This window comes from Scomber japonicus, chromosome 10 (genome assembly GCF_027409825.1).
Source record: "Scomber japonicus isolate fScoJap1 chromosome 10, fScoJap1.pri, whole genome shotgun sequence".
NCBI classification, from domain to species: Eukaryota; Metazoa; Chordata; class Actinopteri; order Scombriformes; family Scombridae; genus Scomber; species Scomber japonicus.
Window position 1 is genome coordinate 5,048,148 of NC_070587.1, and position 22,752 is coordinate 5,070,899.

Below are 22,752 nucleotides of genomic sequence, written 5' to 3' on the forward strand. Positions count from 1 at the left end.
ACTTCTGGTTCTTGTGGACATGAGTAAAAAAAAAAAGATTAGATGCTCATACTGCTACTCCTCCTCATGTACATTGCAACTTGAGTTTAATTCCTCTCTCAAGTTATAAAAAGTATTTAAGAAGACTGCAGGAGATAATTATTTTCTATTAACACCAGTGTACTGCTTTATCACTGAGTTATGTCTCAGCTGAGTATGACATTTGACAATTATGATCTCTTTGGTTCAACAGAACGGCGAGGCATCACTCTTTGAGGTGAACATCCGTTACGTCGGCGGGTTGCTGTCAGCGTACTACCTGACAGGAGAGGAGGTAAGATTAATAGATGTCTGTTATCCCTCTATTCTAGTGAGATCTGCTGCTTCCTTTCTTCACAGCCAGCCCTGCAGTTTGAATGATGAGAAGGCACAGCTGTGTGTATGAGACTCAGTATGTGTGTGTGGTGGTTTGTGTGTATATGTATATGTATTAATGTGTCATCACAGTGCCTGCATAAAATGAGATTACTGGCAAATATTTCCACACAAAATAATATTACCTTCTTGTACAGTATATACCTTAGGCTTTTTTACTTATTTAAAGATTTTACCTTTCAAAAAATGTAAATAGTTTAGTAATGGAGGAGGAGGTTTAAACCAGTAGTCTCTTCCAAACTTTGTGTTCACTATAGTTTCATCACAAAGTCCCAGTTTTAACAACCAAATGAGATGTACAAGGGTTCCAATAAATAGTAAAAACAGTAAAATATGAAGATTTCACTGCAATTAAACTCATATTTTATTTTGATTTCAGAGGCTTAAACAGTAGACTTCAAATTCAGTATAATTGTATATTTCAATGTAAAAGCATCCTGCTGCTTTCATATTATTACAGCTATGAATAAAGAAATTAATTTTAATAACCTTTCCACCTACTTATCAATCAATTTATGTACATATATTTGTCCAACAATGAGAAGGGGTAAAGAAATGTCAGTTATTAGACAACGTGTGGCATGTAAGGAGTTCAAGAGTCCAGCATGGATTGAATAACCTTGCATCACCAGGGCAAATACAGGGCTCAGCATCTTCTTAAATTTGAGCTTTTAGAGCATAATGCATTTAGTACATAATGGTTTTTTTGCTCCAGCTCATGTAAATTGATTTTTTAAAATTGATTTTGTTTTTTATTGAAGCTTAGAATAATAAACCCTCAGTTCAAATGGGCTGTCACTGCCTTATTGTTGCAGTATAGTATGTAATTAAGTGTTAACATGTCAATGCTCAGAGGCTAGAGAAGGTCGTTTGGTTTAATTTAAGCTTTTCTCTGCTTAAAAAAACACTATCACAGTTGTGTCCTTGAAGAAGCCACAGTCGCTCGCAGCGAAGAAGTGTAAAGGCCTGCAGTTACGATGGAAAGCTTCCAGGTGCGAAGCTGCGAAACTTTGTGAGTGTGAAGCACGGCCTCGCCAAAAAAAAAAAAAAAACTATGATTGTTGGGTGAACCTTGGCTGGGTAAATAAAGGTTTAAAAATTGCCTTCGACAACTACACGGCACAAAATGGTCCAGTTCATTATCAGTATATTGCGAAGTCACTGGGGGTCAGCATGTCACCGTAATGAGCATCTGCCTGTAGCAGCCTCCTGGAGCATACACATACGGCATACTGTAGGTCTGCTGTTTTGAATACCACCCAGTCGAAGAGGCTGAAATCTGTGCGGAAGCAAAATTAATGGAGAGAGGATCCAGTGACATATGAACACTCCAGTCTGTTTAATGGACATTGATTTGCAGGCCGAGTGAGTTGAGTAGAAAGCAGTATAAAAATCGTCCGCTGCTGGATGAGTGAAATATGAATACATTGCTGGAGCAGAGTGTATTTTTGAATCCATTATTCCACATTCTTGCCATTAATGCCATGCAGAAGATGTTCACTGGTCCATGAAAATGTCTATATATAGCATTGATAATGACATTTTCTAATGTGAGTGTGAGTGAGTGTGCAAAGCAATAATAGAGACTATGATGCATGAAGTTTGCTCTTATCTTGTTGTTGTGTTTTAAGGGCCGTCTAGTCTTTGTGGAGAAATTCTGTAATGAGACAACGGCTGCTTTTACATCTTTTCATCTTTTTCACATTCTTTATTTGACTTCATGTTCTGCTGCAGTTCTTCTTCCTACAACACTGAAAACATGTTCATCAATGTGGTTAGTATCATCTTCCACCTTTGTTGTTATATTCAGACGACTGCAGAACCTTTTCCCATAAGTTTTCTTTGCTTTGGACCTTCTTAGTGTTTACATTACGCCATCATTCTCCAGAGATGGAGCATGCAGTCCCTGTTTCCTGACAGACGTATCAATACCCCTTACCACGGCGCAGTTATCCATCACGTGGCCCGCTCGCATGCATTCTGTGAAGGGTCCCTGAGAGTGAGATATATAGCTACCTGATCCCCACTCCCCTCTATTCCCCCATTAGGGTCTCTTCCTTGGAGTCTGCTGTTCCATCCGAATGATAAATCCGACAGATTGAAGGTCTGTCGCTTCTGCAGAGACTTAAATCACCTGAGATTCAGTGTGGTAGACTATTATGAGATTGTGGATCCAGTTTGACCAGAGGACATTGGGCAGCTGGTGCCGCCGTAAATGATTGCCGGGGAGCGGGTGATGATTATGGCTCCTTGCGGGATGCAGTTTGCAGGAGAAGTGCTTGGAGCAGAACTGGAGCAACACCTGATCATTAATAACCTCCTGTTGTTTTGACCGAGTGTATGTACTGTTTGTTTTGTGTATGTGTGTGTGTGTGTGTGTTTTCTTGGGGCCCCAGAAGGATCATGGTTAGTCTTTATGGAAGCAGTCCCCAGGTTAAACGTCTGGTTCAAATGGGTCTGGTTGCTGTCGCCCCTGCTCTATTTGCTGCTTTTTCATCATTCACTATCACATCAGTCCTATAGCCTGGATAAATGGCTCTGATAGAAATGGCAATTACTGTAGGTGTTGGATGTAGGTGTTGGATGTGTCTGTTGTGCTGTGATGTACTTGCACGTCCATTTTTTTCTATAACTTAAGGCTGCAACACCTATTTGCCACGCTGATTTCTCTATTAATAATTCTACGATTAATTGTTGAGCCTAGAAAATCAATTAAAAATAATAAAATTATAATTTCTCAAGAGCCCAAAGGTGAGGACTCTGCCAATATCATAGCAGTTGAAGCCTTTCTCAGTAGGACATATACTATTTTGCGGTCTACACTTGACAAATGGAGGACGTACAGTAGTTCACTTTATTTGTAACCAGTTCAGTGATTACACTTCATCATATCTGTAAATAAATATGGCCATAAATATGTCATAATACTGACAGAACTTTTTATCTATCACCATCATCTGGCCAAATTTTTGATATTCTTATACTTTTGTTAATGACCAAGTACCTGAAGAACTAATTACATTCCCTTCAGCCTCAGTTGTACTTTGAGTTTAGTGCTAATTAGTAATGGTTTGCATGCTAATATGTTAAACCAAGATGCTGAACATGATAATAACTGTTCAGTAGTTCACTTCTTCTGCTCTGATATTCAGTCAAGTACTCTGCCTTCAAAAAACGCAGCCTATGTTCTCCAGAACAAAGGCAGAAAAAAAGAGCATATGTAAACAGCAGTGAGGAAGACTTTATGCCGAAACACGTCAGCAGGTTTGTCAGCCCATTGATGGTGAATACATGTATATAAAAGACCCACACGTGCGGTGATTTCTTCGTTTTACCACCTTTTTCCCTCACTTTGTTCTGGAGAACATCGAATGTCTGCTAAAGATCACCATGTTCGCATGTTTTCATCAAGAGCGTGTTGGCATGGTGATGTCAGCCTGAAGCTCAAAGCACTGCTTCACCTACAGTATATACAATATCTCAGAGCTGCTAGCATGCCTGTAGACTACTCTGCTTACAATAACTTTCCTTTAACTCGTATTATGGAATCTCACAGTAGTTTTTATTTGTAATCATTGTCACTGGATTTGTTTTCAAATACAGTTTTACAACTAAGACTTAGAAGGCCGACTTCTTTCTTCAACCTGTACTGTGTGTCTGCTTAGCTAACTGCATACTATAGCTGTTCATATACATTGCTTGTTTGTCCTATCAACAGTCCCAAATCTCAAAATATAAAATTCAAAATTAATTAAAAAGTTAATCAAAGTAAAGTTGGACCAAGTAAATGTTAGCATTTTTGCTTCATAACTGATTTAAATAATTAAAAGTAACAAAATTCCTCAATACATTTGTTTGTCAATTGACTAACTACATCTTTTATAACACTATAGTATGCTTTGCATTTATGTATTTTTTTCCCACTCAAATATTTGCTTATACCCACACACAAAGCCAAGCTCTTGTGTAATCATTGAAAGTCAATTCTATTTGAATCAATTTGTATGAAGATCTTTTTCCTTTTAAACGTGTGTGTCTTTTCAGGCACGTCTGCATATTCTATGTGCCCCCTCCTTCACCTCCATATACAAACATACATGTTTGTATGTGAACTCAATCTCGATTCTTCCACTGCTTGCCTACGTGCAGTCCTACATGTGCACGGTGAGAGTGTCTCATTTGTCAGTGTTCGTTTATATACATACTAATATGTGTGATGTGAGACCTTGTGGTCTCTTCCTCTTCCCTTTGCAAGAACAGAGAACGGTGAAGATAAAAATGGGGGGTAGGGAATGAATACAACAGCCTAGTGTGAAAATTGCCTGTGGGCTGAGCTGAAGCAGCAGGGAGAGAGGGAGGCAGCAGCCGGCAGAGGAGAAGAAAGATGTGTGTTCATATGTTCATCAGCAAAAAGAAAGAGGAAACAAAGACAGGAAGAGGGGGATCAGGAGAGGTGAGGAGTATGCAGAGTGCATGAGAATCTAATAGTATTAAAAGAAAACAAATCCATCTTCTTTGATACCATGATACCATCATATTCACTATTACAATATAATTAGTATAATAATGCAGAGCCACTTTAAGAAGGTATCACTGGGGATAACTGAGGTTGATGGTTATAAACCACAGACAAATTGTTATGGCCCCACCTGGTAGATCAGATAAAAACATCTACTATTATTTCTAATAATTCATTATTTTCCATTACATTTGATTTCAGTTGTTGTAAAAGAAAAATGGAAGGCAACACTTAATCAACGGCTCATGTACTTACTTTTGCCAATAAATGTAATGAAAAGTGAAAGAACCCTTATTTTCACACCCTGAATGCTCCGTAATAAATGAGTTCACTGATATATTCTGTTCTGGTCAAAGACAAGCCAAAAGTTTAAAGACTTACAACAATAAATTCAACTGGCTGCTTTTAACAGCGTGGCTTCACACTCCTCTTACAGCAGGGCAGCCTCCTGACTGAAATATTAGCTTTAGAGAATCCTCTCACCAGTCCGGACTGAATCTGTGAAGATGCCACTCAATCTTTGTTGTTGGATATTTGGTTACACTGCTGCTTGCTTTGTCTTTTTACCCCTAAAAAAAAATCACAGACTGCATATTTACTCTGATCCATTGTGCTTGTTCTCTGTGAAAATGTACTTTCTGTCCTACAATCCAACTCTCATTTGATCTTATAGTAAGTGTGTATATACCAACATGTAGCATGGCAGTGAAATAGTTTAATATAGCCACTCTCCCTTAAATAACTTAAAGAAGAGTATGATGTAAGAAGTGAAAATACTGAAATGACCCTTTTTAAATGTAGTTTTGGTGGTTTCATACTTGCAGATTGCCCACATTCAAACTACTGGCTGTCTGGTCAATGACAAAACATCAGCCAAGTACAATTTTGAATAGTTTTCTCTTCATTTGATGATTTGAGTTTTCAGCTGCAGTTCTCCTGTTGTTAATAGAAGTAAAGGAATCTCAGGTGGTGATAGACAGCTGTCAGTCCGCCACATACATGATAGACAGGTGGGTGCACATGCAACATGTTTTATTTATATATATCAGTCAACAGCCTGAGACTGACTGCATCTTGAGAAGTATACAGAGTATGTAGTAAGAATGAGTATTTGGTTAAGGTATATAAGTCAACAGCTGTACACTATAGTACACAAGACAACGACAGACTTTCATAGAGTCAGTAATGTAGAACAAACAGCAGTGATATAAACACATTTGTAATAATTGTAAAAATGAATTGGCTGCTGATATATAAACTTCTACAGCCTTTCTAATATTTCAATAATGTGCAAGCATTTTGACTTAGATCATCATCTGAGATGGATGAATTGTTCACTTTCTAATTTAGATTCTGTGTGGCCAAAAGAACGTGACCATGGCAAATTAAGTGGAATTGAAGAAATATGTTTTTAAAAATTCCAATTTTTCTGGGGAAGGGCCTCTCGACTCCTCATATAATTGGTCCTCTCCCATGTGTGACGGACTATTTCTGCCCATGAAAGATGCACAGAGCCAGTAGAGAAGAAAGACAGACAGATGGGGGTAAAAAATGAAGGGAAGAGAGTGGGGGGGGGGCAAATAGGCAGAGAGAGAAAGTAAGCAAGACAAAGAAAGAAGAAGAAGAAAGACAAATACAAAAGCCAGAGAAGGAGCAGGAGCAGGAAGGATAGTGACAGGGTGAAAATCCCAGGCATAGTCTGGCAAACACTGGGTAATGAGCAGGGAATAGCACTGGACAGGCCACTATTTAATCAAAGAGCTACCTCTTTTAGATGTTAGGGAACTTTTAGGCCACATTTACCTTTTCTACTCTGGAGCCAAAGAGCTCAACATTAAATGAGTGTGGCACTCCAGGCTTGGTCTTTTACTCAGCTAAAGTTCACAAACTTTAATCTGTCTTTATGGTCGCCTTTGGCTTTTCTTTTCAAATCTAGTAGCACCGTTTACACACCATGATTTTATATGTTTCTTTGTGAGAGAATGAGGTCTTTGAGAGGTTGTGTTTTGGACTATGTTGTTTCCTTCTAATTTGAATGATCCACTTCTGTCTCCACATATGGTTTTATTATAGGTCAAAAGACTATATGAACATAACACAGGAGAGTGCTCATACTGCGGCATATAAATGTCACACATATTAAGAATAAGTTCGATAGATTGTGAATTCCCCTTAGTTTTTCCTTATTTCTCTCCATTTGGATGTTTTTCTCTTTCTCTGTCACAGTGTTATTAAGTCACATCATTAAGTGCTGAGGGAAGCTCCCTTGTCGTGTGACTTTGCAGTGTGTGCTGCATCCATTAGAACAGGAACCAAGTTTGTTCTTAGACTGAATGATTTGACCTTTACTCGCCTGCTTGAGAAGATCATGAGGAACAAATTGATATTCATAATATAGCTAATGTCAACCAGTATGTCTTAAAACTCAATCACGACCTGAGATGCAGGAAGAATATGAAAAGGATCTGTCTCTGTACATGTGTCTGCATGTCTGTTTTTGTGTTTTTCTCTCTCTCTCTCTGTGTCTCTCAGTCTTATAGTGCCTCCAGAAAACTTCCAACTCCCCTGACAGTCTCTGCAGTTATGCTGCTTGAATCAAAATGGGTTGCGTTGAGATTTATTTGATTGTTTCGTACAATTTGTATACTTAAATTATGAAAACTGAACTTTCTTTAAATATTTTAATTAATATAGAGAAATCTCTAAATGAATCCTCTACCCTCTGGGCTGGATTTTGATTGTAGCTCACAGTATGGCATGTGTATCATTGGTGACACTGCATTTTTATTAGGCTCATCCATGTCGTCTCTTGCCTGTGCGGGTTTGAATTTCATGATTTGCTGAAAACTGTAAACTGGAGGAGTGTTAGATAAGAGGCTGCAGTGTGCTGTTGTGGTGTCAGGAATTCCTCGGGTCCCAGTCCCTATCTGTTTGGTTCCACATCTAACACTGGTGACTTCCCTATCGGACGTGGAGCAGACACAGACATTTTCAACATCCCTGTGATAATCACTTATAGATGCCCTATGAGATTTGCAATCAAATAATCTGGTGTATCTCACAGGATTTCAGCCTCAAAATTGCTTGAAATCAGTTTTCAGCTCTTTCAACTACTGCTGGGTCTTCTTCACTCATCACCTCAGACGCTAATTTAGATGATTTTAAATGAGCCACAGTTTTTTAACACTAGAAGTGGTTTTGGTTTCTTACATGTAAATATACATAGTTTACTAAATCATAACAAACATCATCACTTAAGTCTCCTATTATGTCAAATTCAACTGGATGTTCATCTTGTCTTGCATAAATACTTTATTCACAGATTATATACTAACTCCATTTCAGTCTGGCTTCAGGCCTAAGAATAGCACTATATCTCTACTTCTTAAGATATAAGCTATATAGTCTTAGCATTAGATTTAAAAAAACCTTTTTGTTGCTATTTTTAATGATTTAACCAAAACGTTTGAGTTTTTTGACCATTTGACCACTCTCTGCTTTTACAATGACTTTCTTCTTTGGGTTGTGACAATGCTAGCTGTGGATTAGTATTATCCTTCTAATAGGTTGCAGTGCGTCAACATTATATTCAGTCCTCTATTTGAAAGGGAGTTCCTCAAGGTTCTGTCGTTGGACCAGTTTTATTCATGATTTATATAAAACAAAATGATGTTTTTGTTGTACATTTTTAACTTCCATCTATATGCAGACGATGCGCTCCTTTACTCCTGTGCAGATTCTATTCATCCATTCACTTCAGCTATGATTTAACATCTTTAAAAACCCATTCATAATTTGAAACTGGTCCTAAACTGTGCAAAGACAAAATAGATAATGCAAGAAATATTGACTGTGGTAGTTTTTTAAATTTGTACTGTAACAATGTAAAAGAGTAAGTGCATCTTGACATTTGAGTTGATGAAAAACTTACTTTTAAAGGTCATAGTGACATGTTGTTGTCAAAGCTGAGATTGAAACATGGCTATATTTTAACTGAAACATATTGCTGTCTTTTATTTACAAGAAAAAGAATACTTAAAGCAGCTTTCTTCTCCGTACTGGACTACAGGGAAGTTATTTATGTGCTGGCATCTTGTACCAGTCTCCGACCTTTAGATGCAGTACATCACTCTGCATTAAGATTCATAACTGGAGATAGTTGTGGGATACACTATTGCCTTCTATATCAAACACTGGCCTGGGGTCGGCTGGGTCGGCATTAGTTTTTATTTATTTATAAAGGTATTTTACAAAAAAAAACTCGATCTCTCTGCCCGACTCACAGACACAGTTCACCCTTCATGTACCAAAAATTCATACCGAGTTATGATGATTTGCTTTCTGTTATTGTGCTCCACATACAAGTTGACCTTATTAGTACTGCTGAGTCAATTCCAATGGTTAATTGCTAATTTTATTTATTGTAACTATCATTGATTTTATTTTTTTAATTGTTCTTATTGTTTTATTTATTTATTTGTCACCTTTACCTTTTCTAATTGATATAGTTATGTATATAGTTGTCCCTCGTGCATTTTAAAGGGTTTTAATTCCTCCTCGACTTGAAGATAAAACCCTCATTAGATGCATATGTTTTTGCCGTTATGGCCCATAAACATACTACTGTCAGGTGTCTGTAGTGAGAATTGTGGAGGTGCAAAGTCTTAGTTTTATGGATGTTAAACAATAAATTGACAGATGGATAACATCTTGTCTCCTTGACAAACTAACCCTGTGCTTGGTTGTGTTTGAGTCTCTGCAGGAAGTCACTGAACTGCTTCTTACATTAAACATTTCACTTAGTACCAGAACAACATCAAACGTCTCCTAATTCATGGCGCTCAGTGTTTTTGATCCAGCACCTCCCTGTCAGACATCAGTGCCGTGACACAAAGCACTCCGCCTTTAAAGAGCAGAAAACTGGTGATTTGCTTTGTCATGACAGATGCTAGGCTCCACCACACCTTCTGGCAATATTTCCTCCTAATTTGACCTCATTTTTAACCACGCTGTAGTTGCACCATTCCCCTCAGGCCACAATATTACCCAAATGTCAGTTGCCAGCTGCACCTGCAACATGCAGCATTGACTGTGTGCTTTGTACTGTGTGCCAGTGATTCAAAAACAATGTGATCTGAATACATTTTTTGCTGAGGCACCTGGGTGCAATTACTTTTTTTTCTCCTGTTTTTATCAGTCTGTTGCTCTACATGCATTGTTTACTTAGTTCACATTTTGTACATTACATTTTGCAAACTCATGTCTCTCCACAGTTTAAACTCTGATACCTGCAGCAGCTTCTTAATGAGGTTTCAGTTCTGACATGTACTGGTATCTCTTCCAGCAATATTCTGATGACTGCATCAAGTTTAGCATCTTTTCTTCACAAGTCTGATTATGGATACCTTTCATATTTGAACTCAAGCAGTCAGTGATGGCGCTTTGTGTCTGTCTGCTACTTTAATTTCTCTCCCATCACCCACTGCAGCACCCAGCAACATATTATATCATCCTCCCTGTTGTGACCGTGAGTCCTCGTGGAAAGGGTTGGGTTGTAGTGGAAATAAATTTCTACCAGATTACTTTTTTTTCATAATACAGTCAGTTATTGTATATGGGGAGCCAACTGAATAAATCTGAGCCTCAGTGATGCAGCGAGCACTGATATTCATCAGAGTGTGTGCATGGAGAGGATCACTTTTCAGCCATCCTTTAGGGAGAGACAGGGATATACTCTCCTGCCAGTGAAGGGTACAGTGCCTTTTCTGACAGCCCATCCCCCCATCGCACTGGCTGCCTCTTACATAAACTGTGCTGAGAGGCAAAGAAAAATAGCTAAATGAAGTGTGGGTGAAATGCAAGATATATGGTTAACCAGTGCAGGTGGAGAAATTGCAGATGTAGATGATATATTGTATAGATGATGCTGAGTAAGTCCATATGACAAAAACTGTGTGGTGAGGACGAACCGGCTCCTTCAATGATTTAAGAGAATCACTATCGGCTATTTGAAGTATAGGTAGTTTCACTTCAAACTTTAACTTGAGATGGTGGTTGTTTCCTATATGACTTTATATGGCCATATGTTGGTTCAGAGCTAGTTGCAACTGGTCTAAATCAATTCCATCCCTTTTTGTTCATAAAAGTACAATATGGAGGTCAAGCTGTTGATTGTACGTTGTGTCTATTAATTATAGTGGCACAACTGGATTGGGATTTAGTCAGTTTTCCTCAATAATCTACATTTTTGATCTCAGCACCTACATGCATTATAAACTGGTGGAACTTGGCATTTCCATTTGATTGCAACTCACATTTACTTATTTTTGAATGTTTTCTGAATACCAGGAGGGTTGAGGCAGCTAATTAAGGAATTCTCTGCTTTGTAGAATGAAAACTGGAATCCATTTACGCAAAGCTGAGTAGTTTATAATTCTGGCATTACAATAACATTCATGCTGCAATGAGCCAAAATAAATGAGTTCATGAAGTGTAGAAGAGCCTGAATTCGCACCTGCATGCTTGTATCATGGTCATGCATGTGTGTGTTCTGCTGTCTGTGTGACTGCATTTTATCTGTTTGTCTAATTTTTGCTGAAGAACCAAAAAGTGGTCTTGGAAGAAATTTCATTTCTTCAGATCAAAGTGGATCATCATAATCACACAGTAACCTGCCGCGCTCTGTAGTCCCTGCTGCAGGCTTAGCTGTAAAAAGGAAAGCTCCCGATCCCAAACCCCTATTCTGCTCTGTGTACAAACACGTAATCCCATTTGTGCAGAGTTAAAATAACTGTGCTCCGCTCCCCTCTTACACCTTTCAGTTTTATTATGGAATTAAGAGGTACATAAGAACAACATCTCATAACCAGCAGCTCACACACATCTTGCATTATAGCTTGTTCAAATGTTATATGCATCAGAGCGTGCAGCTTATCTAATATTTGTTTGGGTCTTGTACAGTTTGCTAATAATAACTCACTCATGGAATAAATCTGTCACTCAACAATAAGCTACCAGCTTGTTTGCCAAGCCTGCAGCCAAGCTGAGCTTCTAAGGATACTTTTCTGTTCCCGCTTGAACTATCACATCATTAATAGTGCGAATAGGGTTTTTATGCTGCAAAGAAAAACACAGGAGCTTTTTTCTGTCCTGAATATTGTTGCCCTTGATTTATCCCCACATTGTCTCAATCAGTCTGTTAGTTTTCCTCTTGTATAAACCCTTCAATTAGTCTTCCTTTAGCAGTACATAACATTCTCGCCGGAGTAATTGGATTTAGCCTGGGAGAGCTTTGGCACCGGCCCAAATGAGCCCAAACCTCGATAGAAGCCCTGTTGAGAGACTGATGAAACTTGGGTGCTTTTTTCCCTCCGTTTTTTTCACAAGTCGTGCCAGTCAGGAAGGACACGACACAGGCCAAACAAATCGAATCCAGGGGATCATTAGGCTGTTCTTAATGATGTCAGCCTCGTGGCATCCAGGCCTTTTCACTCAGACTTTGCATAGCTCACAGCTCCGAGGCCTTATTTATAAGCTTCAGTGCTCCTCTGTCCTTCAGCAATTAAAGAAAAAGAAAGAGCCCTTCCCTGCCTCCACGGTTGTACCGAGGACACTTAAACAAAATCCATGTTTTCAAAATCTACTTTTGAATGACAGAAAAAGTTGTCGTTTTAAAGATGGCAGCCATTATTATGTTTTATCTTTTAAAAAGTGTACTTTTTCACCAAAGACAAGGATTGCTTTTGACAGTTTTTCCAGTGTTCAAAGACACATGAATTTGATTTAGAAAAAGAGGCCTCGTTATTGCCTCAGTATACTACACAACATTATTTAAGAGGTCAACGAGCTGGCTTTTAACTGTGAAATATCGATCCTGATGGCTTTGGCTGCAATCAATGCCTTCCTGGAAACAGAGAGTCTGTGCGTGGAGGGACTGGTGGCTGATTTGTTGCCATAGAGGTTGAAAGACTCAGCGATGCATACAGATCATGTAGTTTTTCAGTCTGAGTAAGAAAGATAAAAAGAAATCCCCTTGTTAGTAACCAAAGTTTACATAAAGATAGTCGATTTAAAGGCCTGTAGCATCTAGGCTTGTTAGTTTCCAAAATGTCTGTTCATATTTTTTTTTCATTCGGACCGAGCTGATGAATTCTGTAGAAGCTATAGTATAAAGTTTGAAGTCAGGATGTGAAAAAGAAAGCTAACAGCCAAAGTGACAGTGAATTAAAGTTTTGCCAGAGGTCTTACCTCTTGTTTTGTTGAAGCTGAAAAGAAATAGAGGAACATGGAAATTTAAATTGATAGCATTTGTTTTTTCAAGCCGTACAACATACACCATGGCTCACACTGCTAAGAAGGTACTTAAAATTCAGGTAGTGTTGGCCATAACCACTTTTTATTCAAAACAAGACCCCATGGAATCGGTTTGGGTGGTGGCCTCCCTAAACATGAGCCACAGAGATAAAGGTGTGTGTGTGTGTGTGCGTGTGTGTCTGTGTGCAAGTATCATTTGTGCACAAAATAACAACTCTTCACCAAATATGAAAGGTGCAGCACATTGAATATGATCACTCCAGAAACATCAACTCAATGTCACACAGCAAGTCTGAACAGGAGGACAGGTCGGTCGCAGCCTCAGAGCAAACAAGCCGCAGCAGGACAGCAAAGATCGTTGACTGCTAAGTTGATTCAAAATAGATTTTGAGGGTCTAGAGGAAAGATGTGAGTTGCAGTATTTCCACAGAGGCAGCATAACAACAATATGAAAAACGGTCCAATTTGGTCCAGAAGACAAAGTCTGTCTTATTGAAATCCATTTCAGCTGATTAATGTCTCTGTGTCATCCCCAGTGCTGCGTTACAGAACAAACTGCCACAGCTTTCCAATTCCAGATGTAATTGAGTGTGTTTTTTTCATGAAGCTGCAGTGACCATTAATTAAGCACATAAAAAGCAGCATATTAATTGTGGGACAGGTTAGAAAGCCTGCTCGCAGTAATCAATTAGATAATAAATAATGAATGAAATCTTCCCCATTCACAGCCTGGGGAAATTCAATTACTTATCGTCTTCACTTCTTCCCTCGAGGAAACTCTGTCTGTGTAACAGGTAAATTATTAGCTTAACATCACACCACAGACAATTGTAGCTTTATGAGTGGCACATTGCGCACATTTACAAATGCAAATGTATATATAGACAAACACCGATGCACACACCCATTAAAACATACACACATTATCTCGATCCCATGCGGAGGCAGTAATTGATCTGTTTCTTCATATTTAGCATAACACAATTAGCTAATGGGCCGGCCTCTTAACAGGCATGCAAGCTAGAGATTTGGAAGCGCTCCCCTCGGAGCTGATGATTGGGAAGGATGAACGGCCGTCAGGGCTGCGCCGGCTGCCCCTCGCTCTTCCTCACCAATAAATAGCCCCTTCTTGACTTAAATGTATCATTACCGTTACAGTGCATGTCCTTTCTGCTCGCTGTGCGTCTAATGGAGCTCAGTCTCGCTGCTGCTGAGACGTCCTTCAGCCGTCAATCTTAAGGACATGTCCAGACATCGCTTCCTGAAAGATGCAATGATGATGTACTGTATCGTGTAAAAAACGATATTAAGTTTGTTCCATAGTTGGAGCCATGACTTATAATATTAAGTTAGACTTTTCTCAAATTCTATTTTCACCTCCTTCTTCTCTTTTTTTTTAAGCTCCTTTTCTCCTCAGCTTTATCTTACTTATCTTGGATGTAGCATTACTCTGTGTCCCAGCTAGCTGCACACATGGCTTTACTTTCTTCCCCTCCCTTTTCTCTTCTCCTGGTATGGTGCTACTCTTAGCTGCACATAAAGTGAGATTGCCCTGGGATAAAGGAGTTACCTCGCAAACTCCACCTGAGGTTGTTACGCTTCAGTGTGCGTCTGAGGAAAGAGAGGACGCAAACAGAGTGTCCCTCCAGGCCTGCGGGAGAGTCTGTGTTCACAGCACGCCATCGGATGGGGAGTTCATACATCTTATTGTTTGGGCGACACAGTTATCTCTCTAGATCTCTCACTCCGTCTCTGCTTTTGCAGGATTGTGAAGATCACATACAATACACCACCAATTAAAACATTGTCTAATTAACCAAGCAGGACAAATTTTACTTCTCCTTGCATCTTTACAATGACCATCTTTGCTCTTGAATCTCAGCGCATGATCCCTCAAGGCTGCATAAGTTGGAACCATTCATACAGAAACTCTCCAGGGCTTTTTCAAAGAAAGTTTCCATCTGTACCCTGACGATAAATTATCATCTTATTTCCAGTATGTAAATGAAATATTGTCCCTTATCCAACCCTTTTTATCGGCAAATATGAATCTCATTGTTATTTTTTTCACCTCAGTTATCTGTTGCAGTGCTGCAGTCCGTTGAGATGAAGGGATGAGATTAAAGAACAGACTTTTCTGCTGCTATTTCCCGTGATTGATCGCTCTCCAGTGCTTGGCACTTGGAATTATAATTCCTACTGTGAATTCATCCACTTGATTTGATTCTCTGCACGACACACTTTTAATACTAACAGTCCCATAGCGCAATTGGTGTCTTAGTGAACAGCGAGGCCAAGTATGGCCAACAGTTGACTGATGGCTCGTGCTGCCGCTGTAGACATGCTGCTTATGTCAGATAGCCCATGATTGGCCTATATAACTGCACGCTACAGTAGGTATCATCACTATGGGTGGTCTGAGTGAAGTCAGGTAACACATTAAGTTATAGAAAGCACAGCTCACACTTTAATAGTAGCAAAGAAAAGCCCTCTCTCGGAAAAAAAACAAATGCTTAAAAAAAATCAATGCAGAGTGTTTTACTGCTGTTCCTTTCAACAGTCAGTGTTGAGGTCCTAAAAGTCATTCGCCCCATCAGTCACAAATGAAAGTCTGTGCTTATAGTCTGCCTGCCTACTGATGCACGAAATACAATGTCTGTGTGGTCATGCTGTGCTTTATAATTCCAGCAAGTGTACACATGTTCTTTTTAAAGCAATTTTCAGCTTCACATTTACGGTTACACACACACGCTTTGCACAGGAAGAGCACAGGAAGCAAAATGTTTCTGTCAAGATATTTAATATAATTGTACTGTTCTTTCTCCTTTTTTCATTTCTATTGATAATGCAAATTCATGTTGGTTTCATTGCTATACTGTAGTGGCTTGTTTATAATGTCACAGAGTTATAATTCATTTCTGTTTTAGGATTTCTCCACGTTTGCTTTACATTGTGGTTGCTAAATGTGACACTACCCACCTGTGGATATGTGCATTATACCCCCCCCCCTACCCCCCCACACCTGTGCATGTTGGTGGTGTGCAGCCTGCATAAATCCTGGTTTACAGACAGGTGTATTGCAGTCACCATAAAGACCATAAAAATCAAACTGTTCTACAATTAAGAAGCTTAAAATGTCAATGTGACACTTTAGTTTGTGTCATATTTAAGGTCAGGGTGTTGGGTGCTGTTATGTATCCATACAAATGAGGCATGTATGTGTGTTACGATACAGAGGGGCACGTTACAAAATAATATGAGACAATACATGACCACAAACGGCAGCCTCTAAAGTTGAGTGGAGCCTCTCTGGCAGGATCTAAACCAAAAAAATCAACATTTTAAGCCTTACTAATGAATAAATGATGTTATTTATAGCAGGGCTTCTTTATTGGATTGTGTTACCTTGTATAGTTAGATGAGATGTTGCTTTTTTATGAGCGCTCCCTCATTACTGATATTCATTTGCAGTATATGTTTTATTATTCATTTGTTATGGTATGATTCCTCTCAGTTCTACTGTTATTTGCATACCTCACTGATGCACTAATGCAAATATTTATCATTCTCAATTCTCAGATGTCTACTGTAATAAGTTGTTTTCTTGTTTTTCTTTGCCGAGTCCATCTTTATTTATTTTTTCCTGCTGTGCTCAGTTCACAAATTTTCCCCATGAGGATCATTAGGTTTATCTTTTACCTCTGGGAGACTCCCAGGATAACCTGTTCTCTCCAACTGGGAGTTATGAACCTTGCACATTAACATTGTAACAGTAGTTTACAGTAGTTTTAGCTTAGGTACAGGAAAGCAGTATTCATGTACTTCCCCATGCTCAGACTTTTCGAGCCAATCTGGGATACCTTTCTTCTGTTACCTTTAGTAAAAGTGCTGCTGTATGTGCATGACATTCATATCAGGCTTTATTCTGCTTCCTCCGTCCATGGTAATGTACAGGTGAAGATGAATGCTGACTTTACAAAAAGGATTTTGTATTCACACTCCCCGGTGGCTCTGGGATAGTGAACCCATCACTCTAAGTTGGTTAGAAATAGGATTTAGGATAGCACATTCTGACAGTCTGAGGTGAAAAAGAGTTTGATATATTGGTTAATATGCAGGCAGGCTTAAGCCACAGTTCTGGGCCTGTTCCCAAGCGGAGAGGAGTGTAGATCAGGTATTAACGATGCTGAAAGCCCTGAATGAGTCCGCTCTGGAAAGTAGGACAACTCCCATATATGAAGGAAGGTGTTTTATCACTAGGTGACAGTAGCGAGGTGGTAGATGTCACATTTAGTGGGTACAAATTTGGTACAAAGGAATGGAAGTCCAATGTGTGAGAGCTCAGGTTTAGACACATACAGTAGATATGCACGCTCACATGTCTATCTATATATAAAATATAGATAGACAAACAGGTAATACATTAAGCATTCAAAAACACATACAACCCCCAGAAAAAGCCCCTACTGTATGTGTGGGGGGAAAGATGGAAATGAAAAATGTACTATTTGTGTCCACCTATATTTTCAAGCTGCTTCAGGGCAATGCACATTCTCACTTCTCTCTCTGTCTACTTTCTCTCTCTGTCTATAGTTTTATATTCAGAACCTGTTTCAAATTTGTAAGAACACAGACTTTGCTGAGTCAAGTCGAGTCATTTTTTATATGTATAGCCCAATATCCCAATTACAAATCTGCCTCTGGAGGCTTTACAATCTGTACAGCATTACCACTTCCTCTATCCTTAGAACCCCAATTTGAATGAGGAAAAAAAAAAAAATCTTTAACAGAGAAAAAATGGAAGAAACCTCAGGAAGAGCAACAGCGGAAGGATCCCTCTTCCAGGACAGTCAGACATGCAATAGCTGTTGTGTTTACAGAAAAGACCACATAACAAAATAACAGAAATACAGCACGGAAAAGCATGGATGTCAAAATTATAGAAAAATTGATAACGTATAGTACTGTATATGAAGAACTGGATTGAAGGATTGGAGGTTTAATGTTCAGGAAATCTGCAGTAAAGTATCACATGTACACAATTTATATCATGATCATTTTTTAACCACATTAAGATATAAACTGATATAAATATTAACAATAAAATATGTTTTTGTCTTTAATGTGAGTGACCCAGGTGAAACTGAAGTGAAAGAGTCATTAGAAAAATGCTAATTCGTTGCAGTTGGAACAAGAACTAGAAAAAAAAAGAAAAAGAGAAGAATCCGAATTTAAAAGCAGGCGAGGAAATGATCAAATACTAAACAACTGTTATCTGTCTCCTCTCTTCTCTCCCGTTGTTGTGGAGCAGCATCAGTCCAGTGGACAGAGTGCTCCTGGTTTCGGTTTCCAGCTGGTGTAGCTCTTGATTAACACAGGGAGATGGGCAGATGTATCACTCCATTAGGGGCAGACAGAGGGGCTGCTGAATCGTGGCCACTCAACCATTACATGCTGTCATGAGATACTCCCATTTTCCCATTCTGCAACCCCACACCCCTCCACCCCCCCACCCCTCCACCCACCCACAGCACCCCTCCAACTCAAATCACTTTACTGTTGAGATGCAGTCAGTTTGGCTGGAAGAGGCTCTCTCAGCTCTATCATAACACACATATAGAGCTGGAAGTAAAGATTATTTTATCTGTATATGTTTATATGAAAAATGCACAGCACATTTTCCTACAACTTCAAGTGATTTGTCAGAGCAACAGCCCCAAACCTAAAGATACTTAACAGTCTGAAATGTTATAAAACAGAGGAAAGCAGCAAACTCCCACATTTAATGAGCTGGAATCAGGTAATATTGGGTATAATTGCCTGAAAAATTGCCTTAACTATTTGCTCATTTCTCAAAATGTTTAACCTATTTATGTATGTATATTTAACCTAAATGTATGCAGGTTAGTCTCAGTGAGATACTGTAAGCAAGTAATTTGAGCTGAAGTGAATAGCTGATGAATAGATACATTTATCAAGAGAGAAATAATCTGCAGTTAGACAACTGATTCATTGTTTAGGATATTTTTTTAACCTTGTGTCAAATCAATTCAATTCAAGTAAGCCTTATTAGCATGAGCGATCTGAAATGTATTTTGCCAAAGCAGTACAGAAGATTGCTAACATTAACAGATTATTACAAATATATACATAATATGCAAATATCAACAAATATATCAAATACGATATAGTAAAAGTGTCTGTCTGTATATCAGAGACAGACAGCACATATGCATCAGAAAAGTTTTTGTGGATCAATTAATCAGTTGATTATCCTACATCCTCTTTTCAGTCACTCTTCACTCAATGATTTCATCTCATACACACACACACACACACACATACATACACACACACATTATGTAATGAATACCATGGTGCCTGCTGACATGATCCTGAAACTCGAGATGGCAGGTGTCAGTCAAATGTTCCCATTAAGATGAAAATGATGAATGCACTAAGCAGGGAGAGCTGTTTGACAGGGCGGAAGCTGGTTTAACTGCTGAACTCGGTCTAACGCTGACAGTTTCAATCAGTAAACAGCCCGTATCATTCCACAGCAAACACCTGATTCATCTTTCACTTTGTCATGTTGTACAGTGCGGTAGGATGGATGAATATTCACTTCTTTCTTCTGTTTGCTTTAAAAAACACATTTCGGCCATTTGTTTATGCAGCTGTATTGTAAATAATTGCGAGTGTAGTGTAGTTTAGTGATTACTGCATCCAAAGCAGGATTTTTGTCGCCATTATCATATTGGTCACTGCTATTCCTAAAAAGAATTACACTTAGAAATTAGCATGACCTGATAATCAAAGTGCCAAAAAGTGGACTGAAAGTGAGTTCGCACTCAGGCCTCCTCTCTTCCTCCTCCCCTCCTCTTGGTCTACCTGTGTCCATGGCAACCTGAAGGCAGAGCATTATACAAGATGAAGGGAAATCGAAGGCGAGAGACAAGGCCTATTTGTTTTGATGTCTTCGCATTGCATAAAAGAATGTGCAGCCATTGAACGTGTCTACCCATGATGCTCGGAGACGCCTCTCTCCCAGCGACCACTTCATTTCCCCTTCTCTCTGCCGCACTGTGACATTTCAAAAAGTGTCAAGCATCCCAAATGAGAATGCATCCGCTTCATCTCTGTATCCTCAGTCAAGTCCTGTGATATAATACTTTGTTTTGTTTTTTTATTATTCCCTTGAAATATGAAACTTGCCAGTTTGTTTTAAGGAAGATGTGTTTGACCACAGCCTGCTGTAAACAGTTACAGTTTGGATGCAGTCATCAGAATCTCACTTTGATATGAAGAAAAATGGTCTAGGGACTTCCAACCACTCTAAAAGAGGGGCAAAAGATGATTAAGTTAAAAAAAAACACATTATGCTCCATAAACTAGTATACACATTTATTTTTTGACTTTTCTCCAATGTTATAATGCTTTTTTCTTGAGAGACAGTGGATAAATGTAAGCCTCTAAGAAATTCAAGCTGAGGTTAAAAGGTTAATTCACGCTTATATGAAACTGTTCACAAAACTCTTGGGCCAGTGGGTACCAACCTAGGGCCAGGACCCACACAAGAGGTCACAGAATAAGTATTGGGAGTCCCGAGATGATTAACAGGAATGAAAAGCAGAAAAAGCATATTCTGCTGTATGAAGTTATGGTCATTACCTCTCATTTCCATACCAGTTACAGGATATCATTACTACCTCAGAACAAAAGACATTTTTCGATTAAGCCAAAATCATTTTCATGATCCTGGTCACAGCCAGCAGACTTCAAAAGTCTGACAAAGTAGACAAGGCTTTATTTTAAAGGGTCGCAAGCGAAACCTCTAAGACAGTAGACCCCAACCTTTTTCAGCCTTTGACCTCTTAAATGAAACAAAGCCCATTTGTGACCCTCTTCATATGTTTAGAGTTATGTTTGTGTAGAGTTGCACTACTCCCTTTGCTCGTCAGAGGTTACTTGGGAGATTTTTTTAGTCCTGAAAAGAAAAAAAAGATGAAAGTCCCCACTCTTAGACAAAAGAAAAAACACTTAATCCAAAGAATACTGCACACTGTTCATAATTATTCAGAAATTTTACCTGATGGAGGTCTCAGGACCTTGTCAACCAATGTGATTTTTTTTGGGTTCAGTTCATGGTAAGACTGTAAATACTCATTATTTACACTAATAATTACTCTACCAGTTATTTTCTAGATAAATTGTTTGGTCAATAAACTAAAATAGTAAAAGGTACCCATCAAATACTGTCCTGTAATTAAAAGATACATGAGGACTGGTTAATGGTCAAACGTCATGCTCAAAACTAAAATGAGACATATGAGCATCTCTCCAATTAGATTAGATTAGATTAAATTAGATTAGAATTATATCTGATGAGCAAACAGGAGCCATCATCACTGTTCGGCCTGACTCCACCTGCTTCCTCCTCCTCCTCACTGCCTCAAAGTGAATCCACAACTCTTCAATTCTCCACGGCCAATTCCACCACTGTTTCCGCGGCCCTTGGGCTCATTTACCACCAATTCTTCTTCCATCATCCAAACCGTTTATGGTTTCCAAGATTGGGCCAATTCCACCTAGCACGTCGTTCCATTATAGCCACGAAATGAACACAAGGTGACCTTTGCTCAGCTCCTGGCTCCTGTATCCGGTCAAGGTTTCCTCTCTCTTCCTCAGAAACAGATTTTCTTTTCTTTTTTTTTACAGCCAGTTGTCTAATAGCTGTGGCTGCACAATCACCGCTCTCATAATGATATCAATCAGAGTGCTCCCCTTTGAAGTTGCATGCTAATTTGGGCTTTAATGAACCTCATCTTGGTTTGATTTTGTCGCCAGCTCCGTGATTGCATTGATCAGGTTAACCCGTATTGTAACTCAGTGGGGAGAACATGTCTTGATTTGCCTGTCAGACGTTCACGGACAGAAAATGTCCTTGCAGCTTCAAAGTGGAGAAGCTGGATGAAACCGGCAAAGGCTAGTAGTGACTGGGCAGAGCGCCAGCATAGTGGGCCTGGGAAGTGCATTCTTTTTGTACCAAACAGTGTTTTGGCACTGTGAGTATCCTCACATTCTGCCCACGGAGCACGGACATGAAGTCTGGCATTCATTCAAGGTATTACACTGAGGGAAAGAAAGCTCTCTCATGCTTTTCCATTTTCCCAAACTTTTGACCCCACTTCTCAGTGGTTCTGTGGGTTTCTCAGGTGTGATGCTACATATGGTAAGCTGGCAGTCGTGGGGAAAGATATGTTCAGATATTTTACCCAAGTAAAAGTGCCACAATATAAGCAGATTCAATTGAAGTCCATGTAAAGTAAGAATGAATATGTGTTCTGAGTTTGACATACCACAGAAAGGTGTGTTGTTAACCACCCTGCCAAATTTGAATGATTAAAAAAATTGCCAAATATATGAAATTAGGCTTCAAAGTTGTGTAAAAATCAGCCTCTTTCTCTGCTCCCAAACGCAGTGAGAATGCCCGCCAAGTTCACTGA

General features: G+C 39.1%; 1 protein-coding gene across 2 annotated transcripts in view; it reads left to right on the forward strand.

The window, feature by feature from the left end:
- LOC128367027 (mannosyl-oligosaccharide 1,2-alpha-mannosidase IA) overlaps window positions 1–22,752 on the forward strand; it is a 195,927-nt gene that overhangs the window by 136,593 nt on the left and 36,582 nt on the right. For both annotated transcript variants that reach the window (XM_053327814.1, XM_053327815.1), the window contains exon 4: window positions 233–313. In XM_053327814.1, coding sequence (XP_053183789.1) covers window positions 233–313 — 81 coding nt within the window. The remainder of the gene's footprint in view (window positions 1–232; window positions 314–22,752) is intronic.